The sequence below is a fragment of the Photinus pyralis genome, unplaced genomic scaffold (assembly GCF_008802855.1).
Source record: "Photinus pyralis isolate 1611_PpyrPB1 unplaced genomic scaffold, Ppyr1.3 Ppyr1.4_LG6, whole genome shotgun sequence".
Lineage (NCBI taxonomy): Eukaryota > Metazoa > Arthropoda > Insecta > Coleoptera > Lampyridae > Photinus > Photinus pyralis.
In genome coordinates this window covers 21,691,968-21,718,027 of record NW_022170663.1, presented here as the reverse complement: position 1 = coordinate 21,718,027, position 26,060 = coordinate 21,691,968, and the positions used below count along the sequence as shown (strand labels likewise).

Sequence of the window (26,060 nt, the reverse complement as noted above, 5' to 3'; positions counted from 1 at the left end):
CCCCTCGTTTCTTCCTTCTGTTTTTTATGTGCTTACACATTTGCGCATTCCTCTCCATTGGGCTAAGATTGGCGATTTTCTCTACAAACTCGGCGAATTCCTTGATCTCATGTTGTTCAAAGGCTCTATTTTTCTCCTCTCTGGCCTTCCTTAGCTCTTTCTTTGATTCAGCTTTGTGTGGGTTTTGCCCAGACCTCTTCAGTGTTCTGCTGTGGTTGTCCATGGCTTGCGTCCTCCAAGCGTTTTCCCTGCTACTTCCTTGAGCATTTCGGCGATCTTGTTCGAAGATGGTCTCCCTTCCCTCTTTTTGTCCCTGATCTCGTCCTACTCTTCTCCCTTTCTTCTTCCCTGTCAGAAGTTTCACATCCCCCCATTCAGTTCCCCAGATTTTCCCCGTGTCGTTCCCCCCCCCCCCCCCTTACTTTTCCCCTTACAATGTTGTGGTCCGATCCTACTGTTCTGACCCATACCCCTACTGCTTCTTTTCTTTGATTTGGTGATTTGGTCCTTACTATGTGGTTGATCTGTGATTCAGAGTTTCCTCTCGTCCAAGTTGTCAGCGCTGTTTTGGATTTGCTGCTGAATGTGTTTTCCACCCTCAGTCCATGTAGATGTACCATGTTCTTTAGCTCGTTACCATTCACGTTGTCTTGCTCGTGTTTGAGCACATTGGTTATCCTTTGTTCCTCTCCTTCCCTTCCGTCTAGTCTGCCTAGTTGCACGTTGAAATCACCTAATATGATGCCCGAGTATCTTCCGCTTTTTTGCTTTATTATTTCGCCTAGCTTCCTGAGTTTCGCTTATCCTCTTTTGTCCGAGGTGATGTGGCATCCTATAACCGTTAGTATTCCTATGCTCCCCTTGATTTGGGCCATAGATACACTCTCGCTTCTTTCTTCAAATTTTTCAATCTCAATGCCTAGGTGTTTCCTGATTACGATTGCTGCTGGTTCTCTCCTTCTTCCCTCTTCCTATCCACAAGTCGTAGTTCCTTGTAACAGCAATCCCACTTGTTAGTTTGGTTACCTGTAGGGTGGCTACATCTATTTCCTGTTATCTTAATTCGTCGTCAAGTAGCCCCCCTTTCTTTGGGTCGTTTGCCTCTTGTACGTTCCACGTGGCTACCCTCATGCTGTTCCCCCTTCTGCATCCTGGCTTCTATCCTGGTTATTTCCGCTCCTCCTCGGCGTGGCTCTGACTATGTTCGTTAGAGATGGCGGCCTCGTATTCCCCCAGCACCCTTGTCCTCCGGAGCTCCTATTACCTCCTCTATCATGTTTACTGCCCTCACCACGCTGCCGTAGTGGTTCCGGACATTGTTGCTCCCTAGTCTGTATGCTATGTAGCAGTGGCCTGTGGTCCCCGTTATAGCTCGCGGTTCGATGATATGTTTCCCCCCTTCTTCTTCGTTAACCACTATCTGTCCGTTGTATGTATTGGTCGCTGCCACCAAGGACTCGTATCCTCCCCAGAATTCCTGCTTTCTGTTATCCATGATGTAAGCTTCGACTTCTCCTCATTATTAGTATATTATTGATCATCCTAATTCCACTACGTTCCCTATTAATTGTGGATAGAATTCTTCCAGGTTCTCCCTGATGTTGTTTCTTCCCTAAACCTGTTAGTTAATATCCTGTGTGGTTCTGATGACACCGCGGATCCCCTAAGTTGGTGCGCAATCGCTCCGAAGGGCAGTCCCCGTCCTTATTTATCCTGACGCACAATTAGGCTAAGCATTCACATTTAATAGGAAATTAAAATCAGAGACTTTAAACAATTTCCGGAAATTCCTTTACATTTAACCGGAACGTAAACAAAATTAACTTTGAATACTAACTGAAGTATTCTGTGTTGTTTCGTAAAAAAACCAACGACCTTAAACAAATTTTCTAATGAACTTTCATTAATAACGAGACCCTCAAGTCCATTCTAAAAATCCTTTTTCAAATGTACCCCGTCCTAACGGACGTAGTTAACACAGCATTTATCACCTCTTAAATTGAGCAACAAGAATAAATCGCATTACAAGGTTTTTTTTTTAATCTATTTACCACTAATCTGCCTCGAATATTTCAGGATTTACCTTTGAGACTCGAACACGATCGCACAAAAACAATAAATTCCCTAATCAAAATCAACTCTCCCGCTGCACCAGCAATCAAGAATGCCCGGGAAATAATCCTATCATCCCTAATCTAAACACTAAACCAAAACCAAAATTTGAATTTCAAAAACTTAGTCATATTCTTCATAATTATCATCATATTTGTACAACAATACTCAAATGAAATCTACCCCTAACCCTATCCCCAAACCGTAACACGTAACTATCTCCAAATCGCCTATTTATTACGTAAGGCCCTTCATGAGGTAAAGGTAATTTTGCACTAGACCATCAGCTACCCTCAATTTTTTTTAAACAACTTAGGTCACCTATAAAATCAACATTTTTCTTAAGTTTACTATTTTTCCCTAACTTTTTACTAACCGTAATTTCTCTTCCCCTTCATTTATTTTTACCCAGGGTCTCTCTGGAAAAATCCAAAAGGTTTATTTCACTGTTTTCAAAAATGTTCTGATGCAGAGTAACCTATAATTGGGGCTTCCATTAAAAAATGAGCGTTTTTATAGATTTGTATGCGCTATGGACACATTTTTTGAACAAGGGCCGAGTACTGTTAACTTCTGAGTCAGGTAATTTCATTTTACTGACGAGTTTTCTATTAAACTGTACCCGTATTTTAATATAAAATTTCAATGTCTATGTACATCTTTCAATTAATGATAATGACATTTCGCAAAGTCACAGGTGCGGCCAGTAAAGTGACAAGCAACGGCATAAACGTAGTCTGCTCTGCCTCTGTCAAGGAAACTAAAATTCCTGACAGAAAGTAGGCATGAAAATGAAGGTTTCGTGGCGATTTTGGGTAAATTGATTTATGAATTACTATGCAACTGTTGTCTATTATTAATCCGTTTTGCAATGGTTTGTATATTTAGACTTAACTGAATGGTTTTTCCTTATCAATTTGAAATGTTTGTTATTCGGTATTCCCATTTCCCATACACTACACCATAGGAGATATAAAGAGTCAGAAGCTTGTAGAATGTGTTGTAAGATGTTTCGTTATTGTGCATTTGTTTTAATGGTCTTTTTGGTGTTTGTAAACCAAGGTATGGAAGATATTTAAAAAAAAGGTTATGAAATAATATATCACTTTCAGGGTTTGGCGGTGAATATGAAGAGTGCATTCGAATGAGTGCGTGCCACTTACGACCATTCCTTTCCGGGCCGTCTTGCTACGAGGGATGTGACAAGTTCCTGCGGAAAAGTTAAACACTAACTAAATAAAATAAACTATTTCCTTTTTCGAGGAACTAATAAAAAACTAGTTTCGATTTTTTTATTTTCATGCTTTTGCATCTATCATTTATAGCACACCATCCTGGAAAGTATACAAAATCGTAAAAGGTCTAAAAATGAAACCCAAAAAATATGTAAAACCATTATTCCATCTTCTATAGTGCTAGAAAAATGGAAGCAACATACATTTTAAGTAATGAAATCCTTCTCTTGTTTATACCCTCAGTTTAAACATTTTTGTTCTGACACTCTTTGCACCGCGTCACCCACTATTTTTACATTTACTGTTTGAAAAATGTATCACACCAGGGATATGATACCTATTCAAAAAAGATTCAAGAAATTCAAAAAAATTAATGGTGAATTTTTTGAATTTTTAGTATTATACTTTTGAGAAGAGAATTTAATATCTATCTCTTTAGTTAAAACATACAAGGTATTCCATTAAAAAAAAGTTGCAGTTTTTTTGCCTGATCCCCGTATAGTTATTTTGAAAACGACAGATTATAACAATCATTGTAAAGTAAATTTTGTAATAAACATTTTTCCTCGCATTTTTCTGTATCTCTTTTAACTAGGAAAATAATAGGGTATTCTCAAATTGGCATTTTTTTAATTGTCCTCCGTATCTCTTATGACAGCAAAAATTTTTCAATTTTTAATTTTATCATTTTAAGTTTGACACAAAAAGAGCACTTGAGGCGTATATTACTTTTTTGGTAGCACCAACGAAGATACCCTATAAGATTATTGAAAATGGGACAGCCTGTACATTCCTTCTCTGATCCATTTAATCTATGTTAAAATTGAACGGTTTTTCAATTAGGTTTTTTTTAAATGCCGTTTCAAAAACAATTTCCATTTGAAATTTTCAATTATTTTTGGTAACAATTCAGTTCACTTAAACATTATTTTTAAATGATTCGTAAATTGAAGATTCGGTTCGGAAATCGTCGGGCGTAAGTTTAGTCTTAGTCTATTATCCACTAGTGGAATCTTATGGTGTCTTCTTACGAAAATTATGATCGCAAGCGCCGTTACCTGTATTTGTTTCAATGGTTTGAGATTGAGCTCATGGGAGCTGCAGTGATACATATAAACCTGCAACTCATAGGCGTCTAGTAATATTTCCCCCATTCAAGAACCCTGAGTTGTTAAATCAAAGGTTTCTAGTCTTGGGGGCACGACAGAAACCGTTTTCTTTGATACACGCCAAGAAAACCCTTGAACATTTATTTATGTCCCTCGCCACCTTAAAGCTCTTCTGCTGCCACACCTGTGTGGCCGTGATATCACGACTATACAGCTAAGCTGTGACATACGGGGTAAAGCTCAAGTGGCAATAGCATCAGTATATCTCTCATGAGATTTTGTCAACGTGCCTCCCAGTAATGATACGGCAGAACTGAGAGAACTTCATTATAGGGTGTGACTCAAATGCTCACCATACTACACGGGGGAGGACTAACGTCAACCTTAGGGATACATCCTACAGGACAAAGTAGATCTTGCCAAATCCGAACAGGCATGTTCGCTGAGGACTACCGAGCCGCTGTATAACCATCCCTGATGGAGCAGGGCGCTCGAAAAGCAGAAATATCAATTGGGAAAACTGATCAATAAGGCCTATAAGCTAAACCTAAGGCTATATAAAAAGAATATTAGGAGGCGTCAGAGAGAGGCATTGAGTGAGTTTTGTAGCTCTATAGAATCCGCCTCCTCTGCCTAGTGAGGGGATGTAGCGCTTTCAGATACATAATAGAGGGAGATAAAAATTGCCTTTATACCCAAACCTGGCAAAGGTGATTACTCCACACCTAAAGTATACCGCCCAATCAGTTCGATGTGTTTTCTTTGGACAGTCCACACTGAGAGTAATAGATAAGGGACTTTTAATGTTGTAGAATTCCTTACTTTGTTTTAAAAAGGTAAAACACCGACAATATCTTGGATAGCCTCGAATTAGATCTGCGCCTAAACCACTTCTACTTTTAGTAAACCACCTCATCTAAATAGGAAAATCAATATGTAATTGGAACTTGGAACGAGCAGAATAAATTTGGGAGGAAGTTTGCTGCAAATCATCCTACATCACCAACAGCTGGGGGTACTGCGGATTTGTGCAATAAATTGAATTACGAGTTACTGTGCCACTGACATTTATTATTAACTCATTTTGTCATGGTTTATATATTTAGACCTGACTAAATGGTTTTTCCATATCAGTTTGTGTTTGTTATTCAGTTGTAGAAAAAAACAGTGCGCAATCGGTATTCCTATACACGAGATTATCGTAGGCGATATAAAAGTGTGAAAAGTTTTCCACTGAACCAGAATCTTCTAGAAAGTCTTGCAAGATGTTTCGTTATTGTGTATTTGTTCTTCTGGTCTTTTTGGTGTTTGTCAACCAAGGTATGGTAGCTAATGAAAAAAAAAGGTTAGGAAATAATACGTACATCACTTTCAGCGATTTGCGGTAAATATGAAGACTGCGTTGAAATTAATGGGTGCCGTTTACAACCAATGCATTTACAAGCCGCTTGCCATGGGGCCTGTGCAAGGCTATACCTGCAGTAAAAGTTAAAAACTAACTAAATAAAGTAAACTATTTTCTTTTTCGAAGAGCTAATAAAAATATTTGTTGCGATTGGTGTATTTTCATGATTTTGCATCTAGCATTTAGAGAGAGAGAAAAATATACATCGTCGTAAAAGGTACAAAAATGAATTCCTTCCATCTTCTATTTAGTTCTGGAACTCACTACCACGCGTCATCCATTATTTTTACATTTTTATATGTTAATACACATGTTTCACAAGAATCGTCTGGAAATCACTTATGCTATTGACTTCGGTTCGGTTCTTTAATTGAGCGTAATACACCTGCTGTAAATGTTTATCTCCATATCGAACTTCCAATTGTGACACAATGTTCTCAAAAACCTTCTACTGGTGTTCCGTGCGCAAATCCAATTTCACGAAACGAAACTATAAGAAAAGTTACCTTCTCTTCCACTGTACACATCGGCATCGATGTTAAGACTAAGACTAAACACAATTTAGTTAGCTTATAGACGAAACGATAAGGTTTTTAGAAAAGGCTCGAATTGCCGTATCATATTTCAAGGAAAAAATCACATCCGCTTACATTTTTTATCTGTATCGACCGCTTTAGACCAGTGTTTCTCAAACTGGGGGGCGTAAGGCGTTGTTAAGGGGGGTGCGAGATCCCTGATGTGTTTGAGGAAAATATTTACCTTTATTAATTAATACCAATTCTTACACCAACAAGAAGGTATCTACAATTCGGTAAATTCGCCTTTTTATGCTGATGAAAGCATTGAAATTGCACAATGTTGCCAGTGTGCTAATGTGCTATAAAAGAAGAGATCTCGAATGAACTAAAAACAACTTCAAAAACCGTGGATGTTATGGATGCAATATCCGACTTGATCGAAAAACATAATATTTCATGGGCCATAACAACTTTTTTAGCACCGTCAGAAACTTGAGAAAAAGCTTTTGTTAATATTATTTTTTGGAATCTTTGAAAATAAATGGACGCCAACGTATTCTCGAAAATGACATTTTTCGGTTTTTTGACCATAACTTCGCTATTTGTAGACTTTCAAGACTTTTTGGAAGGGAAAATTAATCACCATACAATTTTGCATAAATTTGCCCCAAACGGCTTTGTATCTCTTACAATTTCCGAGTCACCATAATGAAAAAAAAACTGTAATTTTGTTTAATAAATACGTTGGTAGTAACAGTAGTAACTTTTTATTTTTTAATCGGGGTAGGAATGGGGTGGGGGCGTGAGTAATTGTAGTGTTATCACCTAGATTCTACATCGAAGAATTGTTGTGTTAGCAGAGTTCTCAGCATTAGGTGTCGTTATTAATTAGTTGCAGGTTATTACCACCCCTGTAACTCTCTATTCAAGACGGAGAGTTTTAGTTTAAAAACAAATTAATACACATACACACAATAAACAATTAAATAACTTCCACAAATTTAAACGAATGGTCAAAATTTAACTTCGGATGTAATCAAAACATAATCACAAATTAAGTAAGCATTTACTTACACCAAAAATGAAAACGATTTCAAAACAATAATAGGACATTTTCCACACATGTTATGCATTGATGTTAAATCATGTCAATTTTAAGAACAAAAAAACTGTATACAGGGCACTAATAAAATGTAAAGAAATGCTCACAAGATTAACAACAAACGTAAACTATACAACGCTTTCTATACGGGAACTTCCAACAAGTTAGTAACGATTTTTCCTTACGGATTGACATTCCGGATTGAAATTCTGTTTAAGTAACTGTTTGATTTGTGCTTTTATTTAGATTCTTACGCCATCTAGGTATTTTCTTTGTAAGTCACTAGTTTAAATGTAAGTTGTTCCCGTAGTCAATTTGTTCCAAGTGTTATTACATTGTTCTTTGTTTCGCCGACGGAGGTTGTGCAGGTGCATCGTACTTAATTCTATCCCTTCTTATGCTTATCTTGGCTACGAGTTGTATTTTTCCCCGCAGTGAAGTTTCTCCCGTTGCATTAATTACTGACATCGTGTCATACCTGTGTAAAGGGATTATTGCCATCTAGGTATTTTCTTCACTAGTTTAGATGTAAGTTGTTCCTGTAGTAAATTTGTTCCAAGTGGTATAGATTTTTTATTACGTTGTTCTTTCTTTTGGCGACGGAGGTCGTGCAGATGCTTTCCATTATGTTACGTTCACTTTGGGCCAACGTGACAAAATTACCTTAGATAAGCACGCGGTAAGCTCAGGCAAAGTAGAGGTGGGTCGGGGTGAAAATGGGGTTCTTCTATACACACACAAATAAGCCAAAAAGGGAAGGAAACAGTAAAAGTAATCCGGATAGGCGCCACTTAGTCTTTGATGAATCTAGAGAGAGAGGAATACTAAAGGGATGAACAAGGCAGACCAAGAGATCCTTGTTCTCGTCTTACTAAACTCAAAGGAATACACAATTATTGGGAAAAACAAACAGTATTTGATGTCATAAATGCGGGTAGTTTAATAACAAAGATCTCAAAATATCACAAATCTGACACTGTAATATATCGATCTAGTATATCAAACTGGGAATTTAAAATAATCTCTAATAAAACAAATGAGAAGCCAACACGTAGCCTGGGAAAATATTTATCCAAAAGGGCTTCCGCAGAAACAACGGAGCTATAATCATTAAGTGGCTTTCAAACAAAGTAATAATCACAACTCGTTAGTATCAACAACCAAAATGTAATCAAACGTTAAAAGGGAAAAACGACGAAAATAACTAAAGTTACCTTGAACTCCGGTCGCGACCTTCCGAGCTCAGAGGACGCGAAACTGCAAATCTGAAACAGACACAAAAACAAAAAAATTTAAGAAGGGTAATGATTCGCGTTGCACAATATATCGCATAAGCAATGGTTAACGTAAGACACGAATGGTTATTCTTGTACGTAGAATTGCAATCAATACTAAAAAGAATCAAAAATTCAAATGACTTTACAACAAAATAAAATTTGGTTCGACTAAGGGTTGGTTTTCACAATCGGTATGAGATATCAAAAAGTGACATGAAGTTGTAAGAGAAAAATACTACAAAATGTACAAACAAAATAACTGAATCTATCTTCAATGACAAAGCAATCTTATCAATTCAAATGAAAACAAACTTACACGAGCAAGTTCTTCAAAGTAAAATACATATCGTTAATTAAAAAATTTACACAGTACTAACTCCACACGTCTCGTTAATTAAGTACTTGCGTTTCGGAAGAATGAATCGTAGGTCAACGAACTTCGTAAAATTAGGTCATCAGTTCAAATATCGGTTTCACATGAAATGGCGGTAATTCTTCAGTCAATTCTTCAGTCGGTAAGGTAGAAATATGTAGAGCGTTTTTGATTGTAATGGCGTCGAAACTTCAATGGAATTCTATTGCACCATATGGAAAATCGGGTATTCGCGTTTCCACGTCAAAATATCAATCTACAGTCAGGAAGCAATTGGTAAAACTTAGGGAGTACGAAAGTAGCCTAGAATAGATTATTTAAAATAAAAAAGATAATGCGTCATAGACAACATACCGCAAAACGGTCTTAAACTTGTAAGATAAATCCGCAGCAATGCGTCATCAGCGAAATTGGAAGTAAGATGATAAGAGAAAACTTCACTAATCTTAGTACAACACCACTAATAATCCCAAAAAAAGGTAGACAAATATGTCAAGTAAGTGTAATGGCGTATAGTTCAAATACAAGTCAAGATCGAATCGAGTTCTTCAACAAGGACTGCGCGCATCGACAGTGAGTGGGAGAAGATAACCGCGCCAATCAACAGAAAACTAGACAAAAGGTTTTTTTTTAAAGAAAACTATATCGCAAATAAAGGATCGGGTTATAAGGTGAACACCTAGATGGCGAAAGGATTGCTATATAAAGGTAAGAGTTCGCATAATGTTATTCGAGAAGGATTCCACATAGTAATTCAAATGTAAGCCAAAGCAAAGATTACACGGTAAAGAAAATAACGTCACAATTATTTGAGTTATTAGCTACCGTTGCTTTGTAAATTAGTTTTTGAAGTTGCCGAGACTTGGTCCTACGCCGATATCTACAATTTTTAGTACGTTCTTTGTTTTACTTTGTTCGTGCTACCTGATCTACATTCTAAATTAATTAGATTACATTGCTGTCATACAGAAATTTAGTTATTTGTGTAGAGTAATGTTCTTGAATTTAACTTAACGTTAGAATTGCTTACGCAATATTTTCTGTGCCGCGCTATTCACTACCCCTCTTGTTTGTTTGTTTGTGTTGTTGTCTGCTACAGATAAGCCTTTGAGCTCACAAGGTTGCGGTTGGTTCAAAATAATTCTTTTTTTTTCGACGATTCCTTGATATAACATCTTACAATACTGGCTATACAGCCGGAGGTCGGGTGTTCGAACCTAGGCTGAGGTAAGAATTTTTCATCTGTGACAGAGATGGGAATTTCCTTAGACCAGTTTCGAGCATTCTGCCGGCTACTCCGAATTTGAGTTTCCTGCAGTTTTCCTAATTCGCAAGGTTAATACGAGAGTAGGATAGAACAACTTAAGACCTTCTGCAGAGGCACTCTGTAATTGGGCGCAAGCCTGTTGAGGGCCCAAAACAAGAGAGGGATAATAAATAATTAATTAATTAATTAACGGAACCATTTTCATCCCTCGACGGCCGATATATTGAATACGATTAAGATTTTCAAAAATATCTATATGTAGGGGCGGATCGAATAAGCTCTTACTTCCTCCTACGACTCGCCGGCTTCTAAATAAAAGGGAAAATAAGCAAAATGGAACCTTCATCACACGATGGATTTGCGAGGATGTTACTTTAAATACAAAATGCCTCAAGAGGATTCCTTTTAAATCTGTCTCAGCCATTGTGAGTATCACCAATCAACTTTACCTAGTGCTCAAATCTACTCGGAAATTTATGTATGGAGTATCATATCATCCAGATAACTACCATTTAGCCTTTGGAAGCAATCGGAATCTTCTGGTTTTCTTTACAGCACTAAGGTGGTAGACATCCTTATCTTGACTCAGTGTTCGCGTCTATACCTAGATTAGATTGCCACCTTTCCAGGCGATTACGAATACCACATTTAAAAAGATGGTGGTATTTTAAAAATAAAGTTTAGTATTTCCCCGTCATCTATCCCACATCCTTTCAGGTTATGATATAACAGCGGCACTTTCTTCTGAATATTATTTAGCAAAGATTCACCTTATGTGTACAAAGTGAAGTATAATGATGACCAACTGCTTTAAAGTAATTTTGCTTCTGTACCACCTTTTACAATTTTCCGCATCAGGAAACGTGCGGGTGACTTTCGAAAAATGCGAATGGAAAGGATTTACCTGTAAAAGCTCAATTGAGTTACCCGAAAGGATCGATGTAACATTTCAATGCAACAGCACTGTGACGGGTCAGGTAAGTTTCCTCGTTTAGTCGATAGAATATGCTAGAATCATTTTTTAAGGATATTGAGATCTACATCTGGTCATTCAACGCGCCTAACACCATAGCCTCATTGACAATTCAAGATTGTGAAAAGGTGCACCTCCACTTTGCCTGCGGAGATAACAAGGCGATCCAATGGCTCAAAGTGAGAAATGTAGAAACACTGGAAATAATGCAGCCTACCGTCACGCAAAATCCTCGCAAAGTATATTTTGAAAACATCACTAGTATAGCAACACTGCCAGCGGACAGCTTTTCCCAAATGAAGAATTTGCGTTATAGACCATCGTGCGGTTTTGCAACGAATGAGCTGGAAGGAATTTATTTTAAGAACGTTTTTATTGGTAACATCGAAACTGCCGCCTTCAGAAATTTATCCGATATACGAGAATTTGAGTGGATCAATGTTGCTGTTGACAAAATAAGTTATGCCGCCCTAAACATTCGATTTGCAGACGACGGTGTGGGATCCATAACAAATTGCAGCTTTGGTATTTTGGAGCCACTAGCTTTTCAGGTCACTGCCGATCAGTTTTCAGTGAGGGGCACAACAATAAAAGATCTTTGGCCAAGCGGTTTAAATGGCACAAGTGGCAACTTTGTGTTTACCAACAACACGGTGAATAATATGCAATCTGGATCAATAGCGATGCTGTGTCAAACTGTCCTTATCAAGTTCAACTATTTCAAGAACGTCGAATCTGGCGCTTTTGGTAAAATAAGTCCTGGACTGTTACACGACTCCCAAACGCATTTTGGCAAATTGCAATTCGTGTACGATTTTAAGAGTAATACAATTGCGCATGTGGAGGATAAAGGAATTCGTCCCGACATCGAGACTTATAGGAATGTGGCGTCTTACTTGAATTACACTGAGAACTTCCTGCAGTGCTCGTGTGAATCGCTATCCTGGTACGGGGCCGATATCAATTTGGGCTTTGGATATAGCGTTTTAAAGGACTTTAACATGATGATCTTGAATCCTCAAAATAAGAACAACTGCAATTTTAGGCCATGTATGTGCTTTACCGGCAGTGCACCAGAAAATGCAAGTGCTACCCTGATTCCAGCAGTTTTCTAAAGTAGGCGCCCTGTTTTATAACAAACCATATCAAATAATAATGTAAATTTTTGATAATAAATTATGCATTTCCTGAATGTTGGTCAGTTACATAACGTTTTCCACAAGAGTTTCAGATTATGGGTATTAGTCACAGATATCAGGCATCCGGTTAGCTCGTGGGTATTTGATTTATTATTACATACAATCTTTTCTGCAAATCAAACGGTTATAGTGGAGAGATTGGTGTCTATGTAACGGCCGTGCTTTTTACAAATGACTCCTATTTTGACAAACTCGGAGTGGCGGCTTTAAGTATCTGAAATGCAAAAAAATGAGTTTTTGCGGACAACTTCCCCAAAACTCGACCGATGTACTTATATACTTATTAACTTTATATAAAACATAGGCCTACCTAACATGTAAAAACTGTCCAAAAAAGTTACACAGGGTGTTTAGAACTACCTAATTTCGTCGAAATAAAAAAACTTTATTTTTCAAATGGAAACGCCCTTTTTCTGTTCCCCCATACACTGAAAAATAAGAGCAACTTGTAATTACATCACTATATACATACAGGGTGGCCATTTGAAAACGGAACAGAGCCTATTTTGTGGACCTCAAAACATTTACGAAAACATCCTTGGACCCGTCAACATTTGATTCAAGGAGGAACCATTTTTTTTTGCTAGTTTCGCCCCACTGAGGGCAAATCCAATAGCGGGGGTGGCAAGCGCCCCAGAAATTTTAAATCGAATGGGGGGCCGAGTGATACCTTATTTTGCAGGTAGTTTTATGTGGATAATAAATCAATCTTATTTTAAGTGCTTAAAAATATTAAATGTTGAAAATGTCGGCCTTCGACTGCCATACAATAATACAGGTCTTGTTCAGACCTTTCCCGTACATTTTGAAAAACTTCTGGGGTGTTTTTTCGACATTCATCAATTATTCTTTGTCGCAAGTTCTAACGATGTTGGCCGACTAGCATAAATTTTAGTTTTAAATGGTCTTATAAAAAAAATCTAACGGACTCTAAGTTCGAGGAACAAGGAGGCCATTCAATAGCTCCTCTTCTTGCAATCCATTGTCCTAGAAACGTTTGGTCCAAATATTGACGAACCTTCACAGAATAGTAGGGTGGCGCACCATCTTGCTGAAATGCTAGACGATTTTCCAAGTACTCGTTATTTTCTAGTATCTCCACTAATGCTGGATGAATCGTATTTTATAATAACTCCAGGTACATCTCTCCTGTTAAATTGCCTTGTAAAAAGGTGTGGCCTACGATGGTTACCAAAAATGCCAGCCCAAACATTCAATTTTTCGGGATGTTGTGTATGCACCTCATGAAATATTCTGGGATTTGAATCAGCCCAATAGCGACAGTTGTGACGATTCACAGTACCGTTCAGGAAAAAGGAGCATTCGTCAGAAAAACATACATTAAACAGAAAGTGTTGATCATGTATGGTTTGTTCAGCTATAGTTTCACAAAATTGTACTCTTCTGAATGCTGCTTTTATTAATACCAGACTAGGTTGACAATTTACTTGTGCTCAGTGTGGGATCTTCCACAATATGGCCTACAATAGCCACTTCTGAAGCTCCATTTACTACTGAATTATCCATTTCCACGTTTTTTATTAGCCACAGACCCAGTTTCCCTAAATTTTGAACAAATTCCGAAATGTACTTACGATGGACGTGTCGATTCTGGTGTTTATTTAAAATTAATTAAAGAGCTTGGCAGTTCTAGCATTTTCATTGTTCGCAAAAAAAAAGAGAAATTATTTCAACTCTTTCAGCAAGTGTATAAACCATTATCACTGTTTAATGTACCGATTTTGCAATTAAAGAACTTTAAAGCACTATTTGTCACTACTATGATCTGGAAACAGTCATTGATAATCACTATTAAACTTCAAAATAAAGTATTAGAGTATTAAAAAGAAAAAAACAACAACAAAGAGTACGGGTCAGAATGTAGGAGAACGACATTTTTTGTATTTATTGTTGTATTTATTTTTGTTATTGCAAGCATTTTTTTTTTCATAAGAAAATGTTGACACGTTTTTGTAACTTTTATTAGCCCCTGTATCAGCTAGGCAAATTAGTAGCGATTTAAAACTTAAGGGTTATAAGCCACATAAAAATACCTTCAAAATAAGGTATCCCTCGACCGGGGTCGCTTGTCACCCCCGCTAAGGCTTTGCCATCAGGGGGGTGAAACTAGCAAAAAAATGGGTCCCCATTGAATAAAAAATTGACGGGTCCTAGGATTTTTTCGTAAATGTTTTAAGGTCCCCAAAATAGGCTCTGTTTCGTTTTCAAATGGCCACCCTGTATAACCTGAACTTTTTTACGTAGAGGGAAGCGGAAGTCAGTATTGCGCAGCATTAAAAAAAACAAATTCTAATACCATTTCCAGGAAAAATTGGCGGTTTCTTTTAATTTTGAAAATCACAACTTTGCACTCTTGTTTGACCTGATTGACTGCAGACAATAAATAATACAAATTGATTGAAATGATTGAATATATTGACACAATAAATCTCGATCCGAGTTTCTAAGTTTTTACGCAGACTGTAATCCGTGGCCACGTTTCCTTTCTAATTTATCCCCATTTAACCTTCAATAGCAATAAAATAAATATGGCAATTTTTACAAAAAGCATCACCTTATAGCTAGCACAAACTGGACTAATTTATTTTAAATTGTAAAATGTAACAAGATTACCTTGAGATAAGCACACGGTAAGCTCAGGCAAATTATAGGGGGGGTCAGTGTGAATAACGGTGTTCTTGTACTCTAGTAAAACGAATCAAAAAGAGAAAAGTAGTATTAGTAAACCGGATCTATGTTACTTAGTGTTTAGTAAATTTCAAAAGAGAGAAGAGAATACTTACCAAAAGAGGGATACAAGGGAGACAAAAAGATCGTCAGAGAATATTAAGAAGCCGTCGAATATTAAAAAAAATACCTTTGAACTACATCAGGTCGAAGCGGCCTTTTTGAGCTCAAGAAAGGCGCTTCCTGCCAATCGGTAGCAGATAGCAATACAAACAAATAAAAGAGGTTATAAATCTCGGGGCACATAAAATATTGCGAAAGTAATTCTAACGTCAGCAATCGGATATTAAACCGTAATTAATACTCAATAAGAATCAATAATTCAACTTACGTTAACTAACCAAAAGCAAAATTGTGACTCAACCACGGTTGCTCTTACAATCGGTGTTTATATTTATATAAAAGCATGATGGTGACGTTAAATTCGACAACTAAATTTCTATACAACACCAATGCAATCTAATTAATTCAAAATGTAAATCAGGTAGTCTGAACAAATTCTTCAAAGTAAAATAAGTGACGTAACTAAAAATTGTAGATATCAGTCTCGGACCAAGTCTCGGTAACTTTAAATTCGCAAAGAAACGGTAGCTAATACGTAGTATTACAATACAGCTAACATAAAGGATATGAAACGTATTTCAGCTAATACAAATAAATCTTCGGAGTAGTCGTGGGTAATCTAGATCAAATCGGGTCTCGAACAGATATACTTCGGGAATGACAGAAGCATCGTAAGTAAAACAAGATATATTGGAGCAATTTAGAAGACCAGTCACGTACTGCGTAAGTAGATACAACGTAAAACGGTAACCCAAAAGAGAAAACCGTGAGAAAGCTATAAGAATAGGTTGAGGGAAGATAAAGCACAAAAAACACGTATTAAGAAAAATGCTAATTCATAAATCTACCTCGTACTGATTAAGTGCAAATACAAATCCGCCTATAGTTCTTCTATGGAGCACAGCCACAGACATCTAAAGAAAGAAAGAGCAATCACTCCACAAATGCATGGTGACAGCCAAAACCAAAATTCCTTATGCAGGTAGACATCAGTTAGTAGAAAAGTAATGGCGTACCGAAGACATATGAATATGCCTCTTCGCTGAAAAGGGAGAAGTACGGCTTATACGTAAGACCAAATTTTAAAAAAAGCATGGTACATCTGCAGGTGCTCCGTAGGCGAAGCAAAGAACTATTGTAATAAGAGTAATACCAGTCGGATGAGTTCTAGTGGCAAAAATGAAGAACTAGGGCAATAAAAATTTACTACAGAAATAACTTACATTTAAACTAGTATATTACAAAGGTATACATAGTTGGCGTCAGAATTTAAATAAGAGAATCAATCGAAAAATTACTTAAATGGAATTGAGCATAATTCGTAAGAAAAAAACAAATTTCAAAGGGAAATTCCAAAATTCTTTCTAAATGAGTTCAAACGACTATTTTATACTATAGAATTCTGCCCCATTCAGCCAATTTACATAATCGATTCGTTTATACATTTTTTTCTACAATCGATATCCAAAGTAGGCATTTGCGCTCGTATTTGTCAACGCAAACGTCATCTTTTTCGAGGAATGTCACTTTGTCGCTTATAAGCGACAAAATAGAAAAAAAACGCTCGCTCTCCCAATTATTAACTATAAATCAAATATGCATTGCTCAGAGTATCCAATGACAACGAGTAAATGACATCTTTCATTTGGGAATAAGATTAAAATGATTCGAGTGAGAAATTTAAATTTCTGGAAATATGTGAACTGATCGATTGTAGAAAAAATCTTGTGTGTAATTCGAGCGCAAATTGATTGTCGATTTCAAGAGATTGCCGCGCTCCTTCGTCACGCGTCAACTGTCTCTTTCAATCGACAATATATCATTTTGCGCTCTTAATACACAAATAGCTATTGTGATTACTTTCAAAAAAATCGAATGAAAAGGGAACCGATAATTATCTCGTATACAGAATGACGTTACGTTAATTAGAGCGTTTTCTAGAATCGATGATCTCCCTATGGTAGAAATAGATGCCCCCTTTCGCGAAGGGATGGTCCCCTAAAGTGGACAATATAGAATGAAACCTGGATCCCCGGAAGGAATACTGCTGAAGTGCTGCCCCGAATTTTTTTGCACCATTACCTCTTGTTGTGCAATTGTTCGGCCATTAAACTGTCCACTTTTATGGTTTGCTTGCAACCAATCTTCCACTTTCGCAGTATAAGTGCACTGCAAGGCCAAACCGATACTGATTTTACTTGTTTATTGTAATTTCCGCTTTCGAAGTGGAGTTTTTTAATAATTGATATTTCCACTCTTAACTTCTGATTTATTTTCCGGAAAAGACCGCTCGTACTTTTATAATTTTTCGATGTTTCTACTAAGAATTTATTCTTATTGAATTTCGACGGTAACCCTTTCTAAATGAGTTCGGGAAATTTGGCTTGCAAACAAAACAAAACTAACTGCGTTAAATATTCTTCTAGTAATATTTATTTATCACTAAAGCGGTTTTTTTCTCAAAGATTCACTGTTCACGAATTAGAACATGCATTCGACCATAATGTTTCCTGAGGTCATTTATTATCCATCTGCTAACCAAATATCAGACGTGACGTCGCCACCAGGATAACTAAAATGAAAACAAAAATTACTTCGAACAAGCTTGCGCTTGGATAGTACCGCATCTCGTGGGGCAAAATAGGACCGTCAGGCTCTCCGTCAAATTCCACGAGGAAATCTTTGTCCAATGTCATCCCGCCATTTTCCACATTAACATCAATTTTAACTATAAATCCTCCTTTCTCCAACACATCAGGATAGAACTGGCGATCGAATGGCGAATACAAGCTGGAACTAACATACAAACGTTTCCCATCCAATGACAACTGTAGCATTTGTGGTCCAGCGTACAGGCGTTTGCCGTTTATAAAGACGGGATCCGGCTGGGCACTCAATTCCCGATCTTCAACGACGGTAACGCCCGAATCGCTTAAAATTGAACCTCCGAGAAACACTTGACCGGTCAGTTTCGGATTTTCACGGTCAGTTATGTCGTACTGTCTTACATCTCCGTGCAACCAATTACTGAAGTACAGGTATCTGTCGTCCAGCGATATAAGGATGTCGCTCATCATTCCGTTGATTTCGTCCGCAACCCAGCCAGACACCTTCTTCGCTGGCACCGAGATAACCTTATGGGCGTCCCAAGATCCGTCCTCCTTCTTGAAGAACCTGAAGTGAAATAGCGTGATTGACCAAATACGAGAAGGCAATTACCTGAACACGTTCGCGAAAACACAGCATCCAACGTATCCTTGGCTCTCTTTCGGATTGTGCAGAAATCTTAGCTCGAGCGGGGCAAAACCGTCCCGTCCCAGATCAATAACCTGTTTTAGCTGTCTATCTTTCCAAGAGTATATATTCAAAGATTTTCCGTAACGATCCCCAACAAGATGGTCGGGGTAAAACCCACATTTAAATACATTAGGCGCCGCCCACTCTGAAGCCACCATTACGTCGTGGAAGGGTTGGTACCAAAAGTCATAGCCAAAGTGCGCCTTTTCTCCAACGGTCCAGGTGCCTTTAACTTTAAGAGTCTCAGCGTCAATAAGCATGAAATCGCCTTTCGAATTCTCTTTGTTATCCCCCATGGTGGAAACCATTATTTCACCTGACGGGAGGCAGTGAGTGGTATGCGGATACGAAAGATCCAAAGCGTCAAATTCGACGGGCTCGATCGTCTGTAAGTTGAAATTGGAACTCAGCGGCAGCGGAACTCGCAGTCAATACCTACCGCGCATATCTCTGGTGCTCTCGGATTTTTTCCTGTGTCCACAACGTAAATCCGTTTGCTAGCCAAACAAGGCATTAACAACTTATTCCGTTTTGGAACATTGTGGCATCCTTTCACCTCGTGGCAACTTGAGCATATGTTCCAACCTGAGTGGTGGAGCTCCTCGTTGGGGTGATGGGTGTAGGTTCTATGAATGATCTAAAATGTACGCATGCGTTGAACTCTTGTGAGTGTGTTGGGCTCAGCTTACTTTGCAATACGTCGACGATTTCGGATCCACGTCAATCGTTGCCAGCAGGTCGTGTTTGCCTTCGCCACCATTCGGTTGAACGCATGTGACGTACAGAATTTCTTCACGTGGACCCTTCGTTGCCTCCAAAGGAGTAGCGTAACCTGGACCTGGAGGAATTTCATTTTTTAATATCATTAATAAAAGAAACGAAGGGTTTGATCAGAAAATAGAATTAGCATGCAAATTTTGTTAGCACAATGTCCGAACGCATTGCTAGTGTACAAAAGTAAACATACTAACAGGTGCTGATGTTTCAAAAGAATTTAGTTCGTCTAGCTCTAGTGCATAAAAACGCTTCCCTATACATTTTCCTCACTTTCAACTTATAAGCCCCTTTTACGTCCCTTAACACAAATTCCGCTTCCGTGTTCTTTCCTTTCTCCGCCCTTAATTTTCTACGCGTCTTTGAGTACATTAAACAAACAGCGCGAACACCTCTTATCGCAACGCCCGGAGATAAGCTTACGTCCGCATGACGTAGGTAGTACAAGGTGGCGCGTCGAAAAGAAAACAGATGTATTTTAGGGCAGATCAGTATGAATTTCCGAAAAATTGGCTGAAGGTGATGGTGACGTCACGATTTAAATGCATGTTTATCCAGTAACGTCACCATTTCAGCAGAATTTCCGTGCCATTTTTGTCTAAGGACTACAGCGGGTTGTTTGGGATTTGCTTTTCGAATTAGAAATTCTATGGACCGGTAGAATATGAAAACCGTAAAGAAACAGAAAATCAGAAGGACTGAAAGCTCAAAAGGAATCGTCAAATTCGAATAATGAAAGAAAGAGTCTAAAAAATCTGATGAATCTGTAAAAGTGAAAAATCACAAACATCCAAAGAAACGGACGAATCCGGCAAATCTGAGTAGCCTGTAGCGTTGAGAAAAAATTCTGCAAAGATACCCGAGTGCCAGTTTTCTTCCGCCACCAAGAAAATATGATCGGTTGTCACATTAGGCGCTACAAAATATCATTCGTGTTGCAACTATCGCCACCAAATACAGAAAGTAGTTGGGAAAGTTTGTTAAGTAATTTCCTCTTGTAAGAATACGTGACATTACCTTTCCAAGTACAGAGAAGGCACGAATGCTACTACCTTCCTCCTCCAGCAGAACACTTTGAATGAACCTGCACAAGCAGCAAAATTCCTATACGAAGAAATCAACCCAGTGCCCAAGTAACCTCTATTTAATCCCTCTTTTTCTCCATCGACTATTTTCCACGATGACCAGGGGCCCGTTAAAAAAAGTGGTACTGGTGACGTAAAATATTCTCGTTCCTGACCAATCAAGCCAACTAACAATAAAAAACACTTATTTTAGATATGGGAATATAATTACAAACTACCCTTAAATGTGAAGAAAACAAATGGGCTTTTTGCACTGCGAAAATTGACATGAATTTACATATTGTAACAGGTGGTCGTTTTAGGCTTGGAATGATTTGGTTTCGAAATGATATACGTGTACCGCTTTATAGTGAAAAAGAACGGAACTAAAATGCATTAAAATGAAGCCCTTTCAGATCAAAAGCGAGTGTGAAAGCAGATAAGACTTAAAATGCCACAGTGGAGCCGGTTCTAAACATCGTTCTTAAGGTGAATGGGGGACGAACCCTTACATGTATAAAAAAAAGAGCTGAAGCTTAGTTTTTGCAACTGGAAACGGCATTAGGAAAAATTGGTTGGGAGAGCGATTTTTCTTCTGAACCTTCAAGACGAATGAACCAAAAAAAGGTGCCGTCAATTCAACGAAATTTTTATGTGTGCGTTTAGATCTATTTCGCGTTGCCATTCCGAGTAAAACAAATATAAAGTGGAATCTACAGGGTGGCTGATTTATTTTCAATCGTGAATATAGGCAAATGTGTGCATTTTTAACACGCGACGCGTTGCATGATGATCAGCGTGACCACGTTTAAATAAATTTTACCACGAAAGCATTGGGGTCAAAGGTATAGAACTTTCATTGCGTTTATACTAAGTTTACTAACCAAACTTGTGCAACTCTCTTGTTTATACGGGGCAATATAAGATTCTGGACTAAACGGCAACCGGTACTAAGTGTAAAGACGATTAATTAGTGTAGTGTAGAGGTAAAACCCTAAGTATACAAGGGGAAAATTGACATTTCCATACTACGGAACATTGGTAAATTATTCTAGTGTTAAAAAAGTTATTAAATTTCAAGAAAAACCTGAAGCCAAGTTTGCTCCTGATTCAGATCCTCGCCCATCTTTCAAAATTGATCTTCAACGAGTAGTCAAATTTGACAAAAAATTAATTTTTATGAATCCCTGTAAGTGTAACTAAGAAGCCTTTACAAAATCAGATCCTGCCTGTACTTTATTTTGTTTGCGATTTATTTTGTGAGACAGTATATTTGATAGTTGATAAAGAATAGCAGCCAGTCTCGTTTATCAATTATAAGGAGAAAGATGCCACGGAAGCGTAACAATCACCTAAACCTACAAATTTGCAAAGCCTCTTACATTCTTCTCCGAGTTATACAAATTATAATTATAAATAAATTTAATCAGTTAGCCCATTGAAATGTTAAATTTTTTTGGGCTTAGCGTGCGTTTGTCAGAGGACGCGATTATATTTTTTAGGTATCAAAGCCCACAAACTCGGATTTAACTTTAAACCAACCCCCCTTGATACCTAAAAAATAAAATTGCGTCCTCTGACAAACGCAACCCCAAATGTAACTTTTCAATGGACTAAGTATCAGTTTGTGTAGTGGATTGCGCATGAAAATTGCAATGAAAATTGCACCAAAGTGAGGTGTTCCTCAAGGGTCTATTCTGAACTCCTTCCCTTTTAATTTATATATATATATATATATACAGGGTGTTTTTTTGGGAGCTTTAGTTAAAAGTTTCTGGGAAAGTAAAATAGGTAGGTTTTTGAAAATTTGTACTTAGGAGTTACTCTGAAGGCTGAATCGATGTAAAATATTTTCAAAATGGCCGCACTTCCGGAAACACCGGAAGTAGATAGTAACTTCGTTATTTTAAATGGCAACCCCTATTTTTTATTGCATTTTTCGATTCTATGTGAAATTTCAGTTCTTTTGATACCCATATGTCGATATCTGCCATTTATGGTTTTTAAGTTATTTTGACTTTAAGAAAAAAAATGGCGGATGCAGATGGTACCTTGATAATTGATTACTTGAAAACGGTTGTAGTCATGGCAACCTATTTTTATCAGTGCATAGAGAATGAATAGGGCTTTCTTTTAGTGCACTTAAAAAAAAGTTAAGTTGCGTACGACCGCCCCTATGAATATCCAAATTTATGAAACTTCAAAGACTAAAAACTCAGTTTTTTTTAATGGAATGACCATGTTCTTACTATTCCATGAGATAGAGAATCGAAATTGGCATATTTTGACAATACATGTTCCTATAGCTATCTTTAACAGTTTCTGACTTATTCCCATTTTATTGAATTGACACTATTTTTTTCGGATTTTCTTTTTAGTAGTCGGCCATGATTCTATAACAATTGAATTTTAAACAAATCTAGTGACACTAATCCATCACCCACTGTTATAGGTTAACATAAGTTTTTCAAAAATCGAAAAATGACTCGCAGTGGTTTCACCTATTTTGGAATTTAATTGTTATTTATGGTGAAATGGGCAGAATCGCGGCGCGTGCTTTCCGTACATTCATTCAAAAACTGGAACGAAATTGTATGAATTTTGGAAATTTTGTACCCCTAATGCACTACAAACCGTTGAAGCACAAGTGATACAAAGCTCTACAAGAGAATATTTAAGAAAATGAATTGAATTGCAAATGCAAGATTAACATATTAAATTCAATGCAAAATATAAAAAACTTCGTTGAAACATTTTTGGTATGGAATTGTTGCTAGAACAAATATCACATTACCTCTCTTAATTTCCAGACTTGTTTAAGAAATTCAGTTGAACGACTCTGTTTAGATTTTTCAAAAATTTTCCGTCCTATATCCTTAATAAATGAGTTATTTATTAATGAATTATTTAGACTAGAACTAGAATCAATGGTATTAAAGAATCCATTCCTTGATTTGTTTAAAATTCGATTGTTATAAAATCATGGCCAACTACTAAAAAGAAAATGCGAAAAAAATGGCATCAATTCCGAGATCAATTCAATGGAATGGGAATAAATCAGAAACTGTTAAAGATAGCTATAGGAACATGTATAGTCAAAATATGCCAATTTCGATTCTCTATCTCATGCAATATTAAGAACATGGTCATTCCATTAAAAAAAACTGAGTTTATAGACTTTGAAGTTTCTTAAATTTGGATCTCCATAGGTGCGGTTGTATGCAACTTAACTTTGTTTTAAGTGCACTAAAAGAAAGCCCTATTCATTCTCTATTCACTGATAAAATTAGGTTGCCATGACTACAACCGTTTTCAAGTAATCAATTATCAAGGTACCATCTGCATCCGCCATTTTTTTTCTTAAAGTCAAAATAACTTAAAAACCATAAATGATAGATACGACATATGGGTATCAAAAGAAGTGAAATTTCACGTAGAATCCAAAAATGCAATAATAAAATAGGGGTTGCCATTTAAAATAACGAAGTTACTATCTACTTCCGGTGTTTCCGGAAGTGCGGCCATTTCAAAAATATTTTACATCGATTCGGCCTTCAGAGTAACTCCTAAGTACAAATTTTCAAAAACCTACCTATTTTACTTTCCCAGAAACTTTTAACTAAAGCTCCCAAAAAAACACCCTGTATATATATATAAAGGTTTCTACTTCCTTCTCTTGATTTGTACTAAACACGAATCACAAGTTGTTTTCAAATGACTTTTACGCGTAAGGTAGCAATAGTATGGGTAAGCGCGTAGGAATTCTTAACTATCTGACCGAAAGGGCCTAGACGATATGTGGCACACAATTACAAAATATAATAAAAATAAAACAATGCTAATTATTGAAATCATCCCTACGTAAGAGTTAACAAAACAACTACCGGAATATACGGGTGCAAAAAGGACACCAAGGGCGTAGATATGGACCTAGAGAGTTCCATCTATCAAATTGGCCTAGTTGCAGATTTGTCAATTGCACTCCAAACAAATTTTTAAAATATAAACCGCATTTATTGATAAATGTTTTTCTTTTTATTCTTATTTCTCAAAGTAAAAAGATATTGCACACTACCCGTTACGCAATCCTTTTGTATTCATTTCTGCTACTGAATAATTGATTTTTAACACCTATTTTTACCTTCATTACCATAGTTCGACGTAAACAAGACTTGTAATTATTTTAGATATTGTTGCTAATCAACGCAGTTGAAAAAAATTACTTTACATAGATCCCCAGCTTATTCTAAAACCTCGGATTTAAGCATTTAATAGACTTACAAACGTGACTAAACAATTTCGCAATTTAAAAAACAAGAGTTGTGATATGGAGGCCTTAATTATATTTTTATTGTTAAATGATCTGTACTGTGAACGAATTCACATAGTTTCTATTTTTTTGAACTTTGTATATGTTTACTCATCTATAGGTTATAAATATCCTTTCATGTGTAGAATAAGTTAGTCTTGTGTATTGTACTCATAGACTGAGGAACTCACTTAATAATTACTGTTAATAAGCGTTCTTTAATTGTTAATCAAATTTTCAAGGTACACCATTTTTAAACAAACATAATTCAAGTTAAGTTTTGATTAACTTACCTCTTGGAGACATTGTAAAAAAAGCCACTGAATATGACCCCTCTTCCTAGCTACGCTCGTACACTAAATTAAGCATTGAATTTTGTATATTATCATTTACAGTGCGATAATAATGATAGTATGAGTACACTACGTCTTGATAACTGTTGTTAGCGGTTATCTATTAAACTTTAACTAGCCTTCGTATGGAACGATTTCCGTCGAATTAATTGAGAAAAGTGGGGCATACATTCAAATGTATGGTGAAAGTTGAAAGATTCATCACTTGATGGTATCTCCACAGAAGCATACTGGAGCACAAAAGTACAAAATAAGAGAATGTAAATTATAGTATACAGTGCGTCCTATTTTGGTTGAGACTGTCGTGTGCCTCAGCTGTTTTTAACGAGACTTGCGTTTTTTGCGACGCTTTGTCATTTTTTTTGTAGAACAGAATCAATCTAGGTACGTTTGTTTCTGAGATACAGGGTGAAAACGAAAAGTTTCACTTTTCGGGATGTTATATCTTACTATCCATGTAAGATAGAAAAAAGGTAAAAAGAAATTATTTTAGATATTTTTACGTAAAATCCAGTGGTGTACTAAAAAAAATTTTGGTCGACCGATAAAGTGTAAATAACACAACAAATAAAATCATTCAAATGACGTTAAAAAGTAGAAGTAAAATTTGGATTCGAAAATGAATTGTCGATACAATATCGGCAAGAATAAATAGAATGTAACTTTAAGAAGATAATTTACAATTCGAAAGAAATTTTCGTACAACAAACCTAAACTAACTGATTTGTAACGCAATTAAGCTAGCACGAGTAAATCCTTCATAACGACAAAATTTAACGTACATAAAACCAGAGCCACCAATTAATTATTAATTAATTGAATTTTGGTCTCGTAGGTTTTGGGCGTATTTTTCGTGTAAAGAGTCTCCTAATTCACAAAGTA

At 36.8% G+C, this 26,060-nt stretch overlaps 2 protein-coding genes and 2 long non-coding RNA genes across 4 annotated transcripts; 3 read left to right on the top strand and 1 right to left on the bottom strand.

The window, feature by feature from the left end:
* Positions 1 to 3,084: 3,084 nt before the first annotated feature.
* On the top strand, positions 3,085 to 3,399 carry LOC116172925. Its single transcript, XR_004145806.1, has 2 exons — positions 3,085 to 3,174; positions 3,225 to 3,399. It is a non-coding gene; the product is annotated as an uncharacterized LOC116172925 (long non-coding RNA).
* A 1,844-nt stretch (positions 3,400 to 5,243) lies between these two features.
* Positions 5,244 to 6,011, top strand: LOC116173917. Its single transcript, XR_004145989.1, has 2 exons — positions 5,244 to 5,776; positions 5,832 to 6,011. It is a non-coding gene; the product is annotated as an uncharacterized LOC116173917 (long non-coding RNA).
* Positions 6,012 to 11,140: 5,129 nt separating this feature from the next.
* LOC116173952 lies at positions 11,141 to 12,513 on the top strand. Its single transcript, XM_031491692.1, has 2 exons — positions 11,141 to 11,375; positions 11,425 to 12,513. Exons 1-2 carry the CDS (start codon positions 11,193 to 11,195, stop codon positions 12,484 to 12,486), a joined length of 1,245 nt encoding a protein of 414 aa, XP_031347552.1. The 5' UTR covers positions 11,141 to 11,192; the 3' UTR covers positions 12,487 to 12,513.
* Positions 12,514 to 17,796: 5,283 nt separating this feature from the next.
* On the bottom strand, positions 17,797 to 25,281 carry LOC116174677 (methanethiol oxidase-like). Its single transcript, XM_031492623.1, has 6 exons — positions 25,119 to 25,281; positions 19,368 to 19,516; positions 19,118 to 19,315; positions 18,601 to 19,064; positions 18,004 to 18,555; positions 17,797 to 17,953 (listed from the first exon to the last, which is right to left on the bottom strand). The coding sequence occupies exons 1-6, from the start codon at positions 25,129 to 25,131 to the stop codon at positions 17,905 to 17,907; spliced, it is 1,425 nt and encodes a 474-aa protein (XP_031348483.1). The 5' UTR covers positions 25,132 to 25,281; the 3' UTR covers positions 17,797 to 17,904.
* Between the last annotated feature and the right edge of the window lie 779 nt (positions 25,282 to 26,060).

Excerpts from the sequence above, each read along its gene's own strand:
- LOC116173952 (XM_031491692.1), top strand. The coding sequence starts at position 11,193 with ATGATGACCAACTGCTTTAAAGTAATTTTGCTTCTGTACCACCTTTTA. Across the intron at positions 11,376-11,424 it reads ACAGCACTGTGACGGGTCAG|GATATTGAGATCTACATCTG; the intron begins GTAAGTTTCCTC and ends TCATTTTTTAAG.
- LOC116174677 (XM_031492623.1), bottom strand. Across the intron at positions 18,556-18,600 it reads GTTTTCGCGAACGTGTTCAG|GTTCTTCAAGAAGGAGGACG; the intron begins GTAATTGCCTTC and ends ATTTCACTTCAG. Across the intron at positions 17,954-18,003 it reads ATTTTGCCCCACGAGATGCG|TTATCCTGGTGGCGACGTCA; the intron begins GTACTATCCAAG and ends TTTTCATTTTAG.